The sequence below is a fragment of the Octodon degus genome, unplaced genomic scaffold (assembly GCF_000260255.1).
Source record: "Octodon degus isolate 3935 unplaced genomic scaffold, OctDeg1.0 scaffold00040, whole genome shotgun sequence".
Lineage (NCBI taxonomy): Eukaryota > Metazoa > Chordata > Mammalia > Rodentia > Octodontidae > Octodon > Octodon degus.
Window position 1 is genome coordinate 11,564,260 of NW_004524616.1, and position 13,770 is coordinate 11,578,029.

Consider the following 13,770-nt stretch of genomic DNA (forward strand, 5'->3'; position numbering starts at 1 on the left):
GACTTGTTCCTTGCTTGAGACTTACCATATAAATGTATCTGCCCTTGTCCTACGGTCCTGTATAAGCCAACACTGGAGAATGTAGAGAATACAGTAAGCACATTTCTTGGGATTACAGTCCACAGCATTTTCACGATAAGGTTAGGAACCACGGCCTGCATGTCTCTACATTTCCTGGCTGTGATTGCATTTTAGCTGTTCAATGTTTTGATGGCAGTGTCTGGTCTATTTTTTTATAGGGTCTACTTTTGAGAGAGACACCTTAGTCAATTATTAATGATTATCTAAATTTTAAGAAAGATGCCTGTCTCTTTGCTGGTATTGAAATAAAGTGTGCTTTTTATCCTTAATTCACATAAACACAATTTACACCTTTATACTGTAGAAGAGGGACTGGAGACCCAGTGAACTAACTCATCACCAGGAGATTGTGAGGAGCTGTCCTCGTATGCCGGCACTCGGAGCATCCCTTGAAGAGCCTGCAACCTGAATGCGTTGACAAGGCTGGTAGTAGGTACTGGCACCAAGGATGGCTCTAGCAAATGAAGAATCAGACTACGAATGTGGAGTTTAATTATTTCTGAGTCTGTTTCTTCATTTGTAAATGGGAATAAAAGCTACTAGGAGGAAATGATAAAACTAGGGTTTTAGATTTTGTTTTAAATACATACTTATGGTTTAAAGTTAACCTGTATGGCAGCATACATGTAAGTTATAGAACAAGGCCTTTATGCAACTCAGGCAGAAAGTAAAAAAGGCCCTCCTGGACAGCAGAGATGAATCACTCTGGACAAAGGTTCTGGGACGCCCAGCTCCTGGAGCAGTGCCTCACCAACAGAGCTTCCTTCCACAGTGTCCCTCACCTGCTGACGGACGTACGTGATCTTTGTGCCTTTTCCTCAAAAATATTCTCCTGCAGTCTGTACTTCTTCCTGGTTGACTGCCTCCACAGTAGAATAAATATTCCATTTGTCATTGGAATTTCCCCCTCACCACCACCAAATAAATTATGCCATAACTTAATGTCAGGTATGTTTTTTAAATAAAAACGCCTCTTTATGTGATAGTGAACGAACAATCTGCTGTAATCTGAACTCACCTACCTCTTCACTATAATCATATTAACATTAGAGAAGACAGGACAGTAAAGGCATGGTATAAATCTGTTTCAGATTTTTATTAGGACTTTTTTACTTATTTATTTTTTGGTGGTACCAGGGATTGAACTCAGGACCTTGTGCTTGCCAGGCAAGCAATTACTCCACTGAACTATCTCCCCAGCCCCAGGGTTTACATTTTGTTTTAAAATGTATACTTACGTTTTAAAGTTAACCTGTATGTCAGCATACATGTAAGCTACAGAATAAGGCCTAAAGGCAATTCAGGCAGAAAGGAAAACAGGCTCTAGAGTAGTGTAAATCAGTAGTTCTCTGCGTGAAGCCCCCTGACCAGCGCATCAGCATCCCCACCAGAAATTCTGGGGTGGGTCCTGCAGTCTGTTTCAAGAGGTCTTCAGCTGATTCTGATGCAAACTAAGTCTTGAGAGCTGCTGATAGAGCCGGAACTCATGGTCTTTGGGGTTATTTAGACTAAATTTCAATCTTGGTTGTATCAAAAATTGTGACACATCAATTGGCTGGGGTTTTTTGAGTCATGGTCTACTGTGCAGTTCAGGGAGGCTGGCCTCACACTCGCGGTGAACCTGCTGCTTCAGCCTCCTGAGCCTGGGATCACAGGCGTTTGTCACCATGCCCAGTGTAATGATTTCTGAGTCTGCTTCCTCATTTGTAAGTGGGAATAACAGCTATTAGGAGGGAATGATAACAATTAAAATGAGGGAAGGAAAGTGTTGGCACTTGTACATGCAGGCATCCACTCTGACAGAGACCAGCACAAGGCAGATATCCTACATAGGTTTTTTTTTTTTTTTTTAAAGGGAAGGCATTATTCTTTTTTTTTTTTAATTTATTTATTTATTTATTTATTTATTTATTTATTTATTTATTGTGTGTGTGGCCAGTTCAGCCCGCCAGGGGGCGGGACTGGCTGGCATGTGGTGCTGGGGATTGAACCGAGGTCCCTGTGCTTTTGTTTAGCTTAGCTTGTTCTAAGTAGGTGCTTTAGACCACTGAGCCATCTCACCAGCCCTCCTACATAGGTTTTTAAAAGCTACAAGTATGCTAAGAAAAGATAATGCTTTTATTTTACTTTTTAGGCAGTGTATCTAAATCCTCATGTTAATGGGTTTAAAGAAGGTATTATGTCTCAACAGATTTAATTAGGTCAGGCACGTTAAAAATGACTACTGATAAGAGCTTTTACAGGCATTGTCACTGAATTACTTGTCATATGATTTTTTAAAGAAAACATTTTATTTTTTAAATTTATTGGATACATGGTCTCACTACACAGTTCAGACACATAGTGATCCTCCTGTCTCAGCCTCCCCAGTGCTAGGGTTATAAGTATGCGCTACCACACCCGGTTTCAGGGCAGGCATGGCACAACCAACATTCAGGGGCTGGCCCGGCATGTGGTGCTGGGGATTGATCCCGGTCCTCGTGCTTGCCAGGCAGGTGCTTGGACTGCCAAGCTTTTCCCCTAGCCCTGTCACATGAATCTTTAGACTGGTCAAAAGTTTTGTAAATAAGTTAGTATAATGAGTTATATATGATGAATTGTGCTGAATTAATTGAACTGTTTCTTTCAAAGACTCAACTGATTCACTGCCACTTTTATTTATAAAGATAAATTTATATAGTTTAATAAAATCGGCCAAAGTCACAACTGCACCTTAGGATGGTAGAGCAAGGTAATGTATAACGAGGTGTGCTTCTTGCCTTATTACTGGTGACACTGGAGCAGCAGGGAGAGGTCAATGATTCCTAAGAACCTCTTTAACTTTCCAAACATACACCTAACTGAAAGTTCCGTACCAAATGTACGATACTCTCAATGTCTGCTAAGCTCAGGCGCATTTTCCCGGGCTGAGCAGCAGACCACAGCATGGTAGAAGCTGTCTTACTCAGCATGCTGGGTCTCCGCGATGGACGTCAGTGAGCCCAGGCGCTCCTCCAGAGTGTTGATTCTGTATCTCATGTAGAAGGTCGAAATGATTAGCGCACAGACCCTGGGAAGGGACAGACAGAAATTTTCAACAGGTTCACAGCCAGGATCTGATGTTCAAAACACAATAAACTTACAGCCAATGTCATTCATATGTTTGAGGTACTTTCCAAAATAAGTTGGCAAGAGGGAATTTTAAAAGATTTTTTTGAAAAATAGGTTGATGCTTGTTGTAAAACTTTCCAGCCAATAACTTAATACCCGGTAGCCTAAGTCCTTTAATTCACAAAGAAGAGCCATGGTAATAGGACAGATGGTCTAATCCAGACCCAGGATGGTCTAGGCCAGGCTCTTTTTTCCTGCTGGTCTGGCCCCAAGAGCACAGCCTGTGCAGAGAAGGCCCAGCCTCATCCTCTGGTGACCCACAAACTCCTTGAAACCAGACCAGGTATATCCCACTCTATGGGAAGCACAGCCTAGAATGGGGCCAGGTCTTTTCAGAAAAGCAACTGGATACAGACTGGAAAGTGATGCGAAGGTAAAAACAGCTGTGCCCGATTTTCAGGAAAAGGGGTAACATTTTGAAGACACCCAGGTGTCTCTGCTTAGGACAACAAACAGCTAGAAGATGAGTAACAAGGAAAAGGTGCTTCAAAATTTACAGAACAGCCAGGTATGGCAGCCAACTCTTGTAAATCAGCCCTCAAGAGGCTAAACAGGAGGAGTGCCATGAGTTTGAGGCCAGCCTGGGCTACACAGTGAATTCAAGGGTAGCTGAACTACATTGAGATCCTGTCTCAAAACAAAAACAAAACCAAGCATAATTTACAGAACGATTTCCTAACTAATAACACCCACTCAGAACTTGCTCCTCTGGGATGTGGCATAGTTATTCTAAAAAATGATCTACATGTAAAGAAAATATCAGTGGGAAACGAATTGTCCAAGAGCACTTGTGAGTCACATTAGAAGCATCTGAGCTTTACAGTGGCTCGTGGCAATGCGAAAAGGGGTCTCTAGAGAACTGAATCATCCATGTAAGCCACGCATAGTAAATATATTTACTTACACAACTGCGTAGAACACGAGGACGTGGTGGAGAGTCAGATACTTCTGGGACTTGACCCTGTGCAAGATTCCAGTGGTTTCTGACTGACCTGTTGAGAAAAGCGCAGTTTACCACCACGCGGTGCACTTTCATCTAGCTGTGTCCCGGCAGGGAAGAGGTTCCCGGGACAGGTGGTCATCCTCAGGTAAAGACAGGAGAGGAAGCAGACGCCGAGGCTGCCCAGCTGTCATTCATCCAGCAGCTTCAGTCCTTCCCAGCACAATTTACTCAAGGGACATTTCCTGCAAGTCTTTTACACATTAGTGCTGTGCTGGAGCCAAAGCAGAGTGGCATTATGTGCTCTGACACTAGTCTACACTTGTAACTAATTACCAGAACAATTAGTAAATTAAGAAATAATTCAGTAATTTGAGTTCTGGCACCAATTTTTAGATCACAATTTCAAAGTGTTCAGAATCATGGGGTGACCTCCACGAAGGTTAATTCTCCCATTATCCCCCAGAGGAGAGCACCAGACTGGATACTATTTGATACTATTAATGAATATAGGAGAGCTAATATGCAAAGACCTGCAGTGGGAAGGAAGGGGAGGCAATACGAAAGGCAACTGTGATACCCTGAAACATTGGGACATCTTAAAAATTACAAACAGAAATTCCTTCCTCTTCAAAAAAAATTCTGCTTCTTACCATGTGCAGGGAGAGTCCTGGCTTTCCCGTCAGATAGTCTGTTCACATGGACATCAGCCCGAGCAGGCTTTACTTCTGCCTTGGGGACATTCAGAACAGTCTGGGATTCTGTCACGTGGAAATCTACAGGCCAAAGCGCTGGATGAGTTTTCTCCCCATTGCACTGAAGAACAATATCACGACCAACCACTATACAAATCAATCCCTTACTTTGCATAATGACTGAGTAAATCTTCTCAAAAATTGGTCAAGGTGGCTGGAAGTTGAAATCTAATCTCGAGTAAATACATAACCATATGAGCATACCCCACCAACATGTAAGTATGCAGCTGTAGGGTTTTTCTCCCTCTTTTGAGACAGGTTCTCATGATTCAGTTCAGGCTGGCCTTGAACTCACTTTGTAGCACAGGCTGGCATCCAACTTGATGGGATCCTCCTGCCTCAGCCTCCAGAGTGCTGGGATTACAGGCATGTGCCAGAACACCTGGCCCAGCTATAGTAACTAATACAGTTCCTGAAATAAGAGGGAAGAACATGCTACATGTCGATCTCTCTCAACTACCCTAATGCTGTGCTGGTTGAAGAGACATTTGCTAAATGTCTACAAGAAATTAGATTTTCACCACATAGGCAATTCCCTTCCCTTGAGCTTTCAAATGACCTGTTTTCTAGATTTACTTCCCCTCTTAACTAGAAACACAGGGCAGGCTTTTATTTGTAAGGGGGTGGGGAAGGGGCATTGTGTGAGAATTAAACTCTAGTCAAGGCATAAACATTTCCCAGACCTCGGGAGTTCTCAGATTCAGGGGTCTGGGAGCCAGAGCTGCTGTATCCTTCCATGTCTTGCCTTCTCTGTCCAACGACTCCATCCAGATCTGAAAATTCATCATTGAAATCCTGAAGGGAGACAATACAAAAAAGAGAGGCCATTTATTCCTTACTGGACAGACAGGCCTTTGTAACCCTTGGTCCTCTAATGTAGGCTTGACCCATAAAATACAGAAAAGAAGGATTACTCCACACTGTGGGGATTTTCCTAATAGATCTGTGTATCTGCTTGTGGAGGCTGAGTTCAACTGGGTAGTCAGAATTCTGTGTGTAGCAATGGCCAACTTTTTCAAACAACAGATGTCCAGAAAAGAGAAAAACAAAACAAAACAAAACAAAAAAACTAACTGGAATACTGATGATTGAAAAACATTCAATGTAACCATGGAGAAGACTCAGTAGCACTTTGTAATGAGAGAACCCAGAGGCCCACGTGCATATGTGCATACACACACACACACACACACACACACACACACACATGGAAGAGAAACAAATAGCTCAAATGAGTTTGAATTTGTCCACAAAGAGAAAGCATCCCTAAATTAGTTTTAAAAGTACTGGAAGCAAAAGGAAAATGGCTTTTGTCGATCAAACCATTAAAACAAAGTTTCACCTCTCTTTCTTCCCACAACTGGACCAGTATAGTCAGTGATACTGCATTTAAATTGCATACAGATGATAAAAAGAGAAAATACGGAGACATTTTATTTTGCATTCTACCAGCTCTTCCAAAGTATTTAAGAACTAAAGAGAGAAGTGGCCTCATTAAAATGTCCTGAGGGAAGAATAATTAGGCTGAGCTTTTAACAACTTAGCTGGCAAATGAAAGATTCGTCTTATAAGCAAATCACCAAACTTACCAAAGAGCCTAGAACGTCCTGTCTTTTGGCCATCTCTAAATTCATTTCTATTTCATATAAGAATTTATAGGGGATACAAAACTAAAAATTTTAAATCTCTTCAATTTCATCCTGACTTACTGAGTGTCCACTGAACACTAGCAGCATGCAGATCTTCCAACATGCACGACTGTACTCAGCCTTTGCAGCCACAGCCTGACGCTGGCACTGTAGGAGCTGAAGAGGCTGCGAGCAAGGGAAGAACTTGCCTGACGCCATAACTCAGTGGCTGGAGCCCAGGCTGGAAAGCAGCTTCATTCCAAATCACACGTTCTATTATTTACTGCTTCCCAATATGTTTTACTAGATTCTCTCTCTCTCTCTCTCTCTCTCTCTCTCTCTCTCTCTTTCTTTTTTTTTTTTTTTTTTTTTTTTGTATTTCAGGGAAGGGTCTACAGGGTGTTCAGGGTCTCACTACTAGATTGGATTTGTAGTAATCTGCCAAGAGCTGGGATTACAGGTGTGCGCCACCAAGCCCAGTCTCCATCGCAGAGTGTCCCAGGGGGCAGGGCCAGTGCAGCAGGCCCAGGGATTGAACCCCTGCCCCCTGAGCCTACTTGTAGGCACTTTAATCCACTGAGCTATTTGGCCATCCCAAGATAGATTCTTTAGAGCTTGAGACAAAATGCACTACAACTGCGCGGTTTTTAGAATGTTCACAAGCTGTCCACCTATCACTAGTATCTTATTCCAGAACTTTTCCATCATTTCCAAAAGAGTAGTCGTCGTCACTCCCTATTTTTCCTTTCCCCTATTCCCTGTTATTAACTAATCTGTTTTCAGTGGGTATGGCTTTGCCTATTGGGAATGTTTTATGGATAGACAGGTCTAACTTACAATTTTTTTTAACTCTATAATGGTATGAAAGCAGTACACAGTAGAAACCATATGGAAAAACTTGAATTTTGATCTTTTCCTGGACTAGCATTATGCCCTTATAGAGCATCTTGTGGGATGGGGTGGAAGCCAACAGCAGGGTCTCCCAGGTAACCACATGGTCACGACAGGAAACAATTAGTGCCCTTCTAGGATGTATTGTGTTGTTAAACTATGAACTTCAGTACATAAACTACATTAAACACATTTTTAATTTATGATACTTTCAATTTGTGATGGGTTATTGAGGTGGAAACCTAATCAGAAAGTCCAGGAGCATCTGAGAATACAGCCATGTAATACAGGGCCTTTGGGGTCTGGCTTCCTTCCCTCAGCATGTTTCAAGGTCCATCCAGGTGGCAGCATGTACCAGCACTTCATCTCCTTTTACAGCTGAGTAATTTTCAGTGACGTGTATACACTACATTCCCATAAATCCATTCATCAGTTGAAGTACATTAGGAACCTTCACACACACACACACACACAACTTTTTGACTATTATAAATAATGCTATCAACATTCTTGTGCAAGAGGTGTGAACATGTTTTTAATTCTATTACTTTTTGAATTGAAGAGCTGTAGAAGATGCTGAAGGTAAACATTTATATTCACTGACGGTAAAATTTATATGCCGTTTGGTAATAATCACTTAAGATAACTGATTTGGGAATCATCAGTGTTATGGTTAGAACTCTCTTGGGAAAACATGCTCTGTTATGGTCACAAATCTTATAGAATCTTCCCCTGGAGATTTACCTTTCAGTCAACAGAGCCAAAAGGTTCAAATAACCCTCACCTGCTGCTTGGGCCTTATTGCTCTCTTTTCTTGGTTTATTGTGACAGGGTCTTACTATGTAGTTCAGGCTAGCCTAGATTTCAAGATCCTTCTGTCTCAGCCTTTGGAGTGTTCAGATTATAGACGTGTACCACCCTGTCTGGCTCTCTCTCTCTCTTTTTTTCCTTTTTTGTATTTTTCTGAGTTTGTTCCATTTGCTTTCCTAAGCTGTGACATCTGTGAAGGTGAGGCTCAGTTTTGCTTTTTCCTGGTCTCTTACAGTACACACTAGTAGAGCACCTTAAACACAGAAGATGTCTATGGGGTGACTTATGCCTTGCTGCAAAGAGATTTGTGAATACTTTTAAAACTATGGATGGCGGGGGAGGTGGCTCAGTGCTAGAGCACTTGTCAATCATCCATGAAGTCCTGGGCTTGACCCACTACACTTTAAAAAAAGAACAGCGAATAAAGTACAAACACATGAATACCTCCAGTGACTAGTAACTGACCACGTCAGACCACAAGCATGTCTCTTCATTTGTAGAACAACTTTCAATTCCTAGAAAAAAGCTACGGTATCCTCTGGTTCCCTCTTCTGAAGACACAGGCCCTCTCTTCAGCAGTCTCCACAGCAGCCCTGATCCTAATCTGTCCCACACACTGTCATGGCGTGAGCAGAGTGCAGGATGGGATGTGGCCAGTCCCTTTTGCATTAGATTTGATAGTTACGCAGGTGACTTACCAGTGGCAGAGATGAGGGGCGATCTGCCCCGAAACAATTTTCAGGAGAAGATGGGTTGGGACTGTTACCAACACTTGTATTCTGGAGTGATTGAAAAACATGAAAAGTCAGATCAACTACCATTAAAAATATAAAAAACAGAAAAGAAAGGCAGGAACTGAAGCTCAAATGTCACACTCACTTCTAAGTGTCCACATACAGATCTGAGTAGTTTGTAAGTCGAATCTCTGGACAGCAAAGAGACAAATATGTACTGAAAAAGAAGAGAGAGTAATTAGGACACATACTGCCTGAGGACAGTGAGCGCTCCATGCTCAAAAAAAAAAAAAAAAAAAAAAAAAAAAAAAAAGTGAATGTAGTTTTTTTCATTTTCTAATGACAGAGACCACTCTCTGGCCTATATTCTCACTCCTCGCACTAAATTTTTCCACTTTTATTTTATTTTAGGAATAAAGCAAGTAATTCCCTCCCAATAGCAATATGATCCCAAACTCAATTTAAGAGTAATAAAAAAATGTAGGACAAAATGAAGCTTTCAAAAATCTGAAATAGGTGCCTGGAAACACAGGCAAGTCTTAAACATGAGGAAAAAATCTAGAGACATTTCTAGATCCTCTATAAATAAAGTTTTCCCTCAGCCAGTTCTGTTGTTTTGAAAGGTATTTACCCGTCCCCATGGGTCTGCTTTGCTTTGCTGACCTAGATCTGCACTAAATCTTCCCAGTGACTCCATCAGGCTGGTTCTTTTTCATGCTACTTTCAGACTCTTCCTTGTACAAATATGGAGATTGTTTTAGTGGACACTTGTGGAAAAAGAGGAAAAGAAAAGCTAGACAAATAATTTGGAGATAAATGACCTAGGGACTTTCTTTTGACTATAAATAGTACATTCACAAAATATAAAAATGTACTCTTCCTCCATGCGAGTCTTTCAGACCCCCTGTCCATGAGTCTGAGAGGCTGGCTCCCTCTCGAGAGCTCACCCATAGAGAAGGCGACATGGTTTCCAAATAAACACTGATATATTCCAAAGCAAAGAATGCTGCAAACTCAGGCATCAGATCCATTTGGCAATTCTGGCTCTGGCACCTGTTATGTGGGTGACCCTGGGGACACTGCTGAAGAACATTTTCATTACAGGATGGTGAAAATACGAAAGAGGGTGCTTGACACGTGCCTGGCAAAAGTGCCGGGTACCCAGTACCTACTCGAATTAGAGAAAGAACCCCAAAATACACAAATTCACTGATTTTTTAACTTATCCCAACAGCTTCTTTTATCCTTCTACGCCTCTCTTCTCTCTAAGCTATCCAGAATGGCTAGAAATGGAACACAGTTTTTATGTCTTTCTTCTTCCTCCCTTCTTCCCCCGTCTCCCTACCTCCTTCCTTCCATTTTTATAGTGCTGGAGATTGGGCCCAGGGCCTCAGGCACACTAGGCAAGTACTCAACCACGAAGCCACACACCCCGTCCATAAATGCCACTTCCAGTGGAAATATCTCTGCTTGCACATATCTGGGACAGCATTACAGTGAACTCTAGCTCTATGTCCTGGGTAGAAGAGCGGTTGTTTAGGTATCTGCAGCACGTGGGTCTCAGAACTGGTCCTGCAGCTGCAACCTCAGATCAGACGTGAGCTTCGTGAATGCTGTGGGGAGCAACCTACTGCAGCTAGGAGGAGATGGCAGCCTCCATCCCAGGAGTCCTCAGCCTCATCCTGCTTTACCTTGTCAGCAAGGCTGCTGCTGCTCTTGTTTTCAGTCTGTTTTGGATGTGTGTGTGTGTGTGTGTGTGTGTGTGTGTGTGTGTGTGTGAGACAGGGTCTCACTATGTAGTCCAAGCTGGACTTGAACTTGTAATTTTCCTGACTCAGCCTCCCAAGTGCAGGATTACAGATGTGTGCTAACACATTTGGCATTTTTTTAAAAAAAGTATTAAGATAACTAAATATATCAGTGTAGCCAAAAGCAACAGATATTAGGGAAAGGAAGATAGAAAAGAATTTTATTTTTTTGAGCTTGGTCAGCTAAGTATAATGAAGTCAGCAGGAAATTCAAAATTGGCAACAGTTTTATTAGAATAAATCATCCTGTAAGGGAAACCCTATGACACAGATGTCCCTAGCCTGTAATTTTAAAAGCTAGTCTTACAGAAGATCTTTGCCACACCATGGGGTAAGGTGTGGTTCAGGCTCTTAGAACTTGGTAAGTGACTCAAAAAGCATCAGAACACGAGAACAAAGCAAGGTGCCCCACCAGGCCACATACTCACCCTGTCAGTGACCGTCGCTATAATCAGGGCATTTGGCACCAAGAGAGCAGTTTTGGTTTTCTTTATTAGGGTTACTGAAAAAGCCGGAATAGAGATCTGAAACAGAAGCAGGAGGTTAACACTGGCTTAGACTTCACGGAACAGTGCTTCAAAGATAGATGTTGAGGAAAAAAAGAAAGGACTATATAAAGCGATCAACACCAGCATCAAGCGTGGAGCCTTCATGAAGAAAAATTAATCTTGACGAGTGGAGTCAGTGGTGTCACTGAGCTCTTCACACTGGCGGTCACAAGGCCAGAGAGTAACGAGATCATCACTTCTAGTGAGGGGCTTCTTGGGAACCGTTCTCTTTGGACATGTGAACAGAGGGGGGTAATTTATGTTCTTGGTCATTTGTTGTAATGCAAGCCTGCAGAAATTTAGTCCCACTGTGGACCAATCTCCACAAACCTCTTCCTCGTCGGGTGGAGGTAGGGGAGGAGCGCTAAGCACTGGCGCAGGAGGCCCGCGGCGTGGGGGACTCAGCGGTGGAGGGAGCTCTGCGACTGTCTGTGTGATCCATGCCAAGAGGTGAGTTATTCATTCTGGGCCTCTCTTTCCTGGTTTATATGTCACAGACAGTTTTGTCTGCTTCTCATTTTTCTGATGATTAAATGATACAGTATATAAAAAATGTCCAGTACCAAGTAACAATTTCATCAATTTCTTCATTTGACTCCTGAAATCAAAACAGGTTAGGAAAAAACTTCTAAATTTGTTCTGCTTCTAATAAAAACATTAATAACTATAGAGCTACCATTTAATATTTATTAGATGATTTTTTAAGATGATCCCATAAAATTGCTGTTTTAAGAGATAATGAAATTTATTTAAACTTTAGATACATGACTTGTAATAGGTATATATATAAAAAGTTAACGATATATTGGCTGGCATAAAGAATAGCAGACATTCCTGATATTTGTTATATTCTTTCAACTAGGGTAGGTTTGGAAGGGAACTCATATACTTTGATCCTTGAAAATAAAGTCACACGCAGGTATGGACAAAGAAAAGACCAGTCTCTCTCCATGGGTACAAACACTTGAATGTACAGTTCATAAAAATGCTGTACATACAGTATTCCTAGAGTTCAACAAGGTCTGTGGGACAAAGTGGCAATGCCAGCTTGAAGGAAAAGGAACAAGATTTTAATTTTAAATATTTATATTCACACATAGGAGCCTGAGATGGTGTTACTTACTGCCTTGCTAAGTTTCAGGCGAAAGACTATGGATGATTGAGTGACTTATTGAAATCAGATATGTCCCAAAATATCTAACATTTTGCCAAAGAACTCTACTCAACAAAATTTTTTCTAGAGAAGGAGATAATTCTAAATTTTTAAGTTGGAATAACCTAATTTTTTTTTTTTTTGTGTGTGTATTTTTAGTAAGGGTCTAGAGTGTCTACAGGGTCTCACTACATAGATCAGACCCAGTGATCCCCCTGTGTTCAGCCGCCCAAGCACTGGGATTACAGGTGTGCGCTACCATGCCCAGTGGCAATCGCTATCTCAGCGTGCCCTGGAGGCGGGGATCAAACTCCGGCAGCTGCGTCTGCCTAAACAGGTGCTCTGATCTGCTGAGCTATTTGGCTGACCCTTTAAACTGGGAACAACTTTGGAAAGAAGAGAAATAAATATATACTCAGGTAACTGATGTGTCTAATCTTGTTTCTAGCAACATAGACACAGAGTGACAAGGCACTGTACACTTAGGTTTTACCAAGGCATAGAAGAGCGTTAGTTAAGAAGTCTGAAATCAGCAGCTCCATCAGTTCAAAAATTACAACCAGATATTTGTGAAATGAAAATGAAACAACTCTTCAGCGAGACTAGATGGGGATGGGATACACACGTTAATTTTACGTGCATCTGAGTAGGCTGACTAAAGGTCCCTGATTTAAGTGAGGCTACACCTTATAATATTTCTTAGGCTAGAGGGCTTAGGAAGTTCTTCCTTTCAGAGAAAATGCATTGCATGGGTGCCTTCAGTTCACAGCGACCATGCTGGATGGAGGTCTGCTGACAGTGAGGAAATTCGGCCACATCGCTGAAGCCCAGGTCTCTTGGTATCATCCTGATGGAAGAGTCACATAAGTCACTGCCCTGGGTCTTATTCCAATGCCCTATTTTCCATCTCCTACTTCTGCAGATAAGACACAGCACACGCAAAAGCAGTCCCAGTGCATCTGCGTCTTTAAAAAACTAGGATCACTTCTTTTGGGTCCTTTGTCACTTCTTTTAGGTAGAAGTGGGATTTTAAAAAACACTGCTAGAGTTATAATAACGAGTCATTTGTTATTTACAAAACATCTTCAGTCTCACTGGTGCCGGTCTTCTCAGAGAAGCTCTTTCTGATTTCTTTGTTTTGACTTCAAAGCTACCTTTATAAGTACAGAAGCCAGTTCATACCAGGAGTCAAATGACTGCAAGCTCATTGAAGTTATACCAACCTAAGAAAGTATTTCTCAGACTTATTCTTTTTTTTTTTTTTTTTTTTTT

The 13,770-nt window shown here is 41.8% G+C and overlaps 1 protein-coding gene across 2 annotated transcripts in view; it reads right to left on the minus strand.

The window, feature by feature from the left end:
• Gramd2b (GRAM domain containing 2B) overlaps positions 1-13,770 on the minus strand; it is a 26,261-nt gene that overhangs the window by 5,498 nt on the left and 6,993 nt on the right. The window contains exons 5-12 of one of the 2 annotated variants that reach the window (XR_002821114.1): positions 11,226-11,321; positions 9,135-9,206; positions 8,954-9,034; positions 5,610-5,721; positions 4,825-4,947; positions 4,136-4,223; positions 3,026-3,130; positions 26-72 (exon numbers count right to left, since the gene is read on the minus strand). Coding sequence is in view for 1 of the 2 variants with exons in the window: in XM_004631325.2 (XP_004631382.1) it covers positions 3,026-3,130; positions 4,136-4,223; positions 4,825-4,947; positions 5,610-5,721; positions 8,954-9,034; positions 9,135-9,206; positions 11,226-11,321 (677 nt within the window). In the remaining variant the exon portion in view is untranslated. The remainder of the gene's footprint in view (positions 1-25; positions 73-3,025; positions 3,131-4,135; positions 4,224-4,824; positions 4,948-5,609; positions 5,722-8,953; positions 9,035-9,134; positions 9,207-11,225; positions 11,322-13,770) is intronic. The other variant, XM_004631325.2, reaches the window with a different exon arrangement.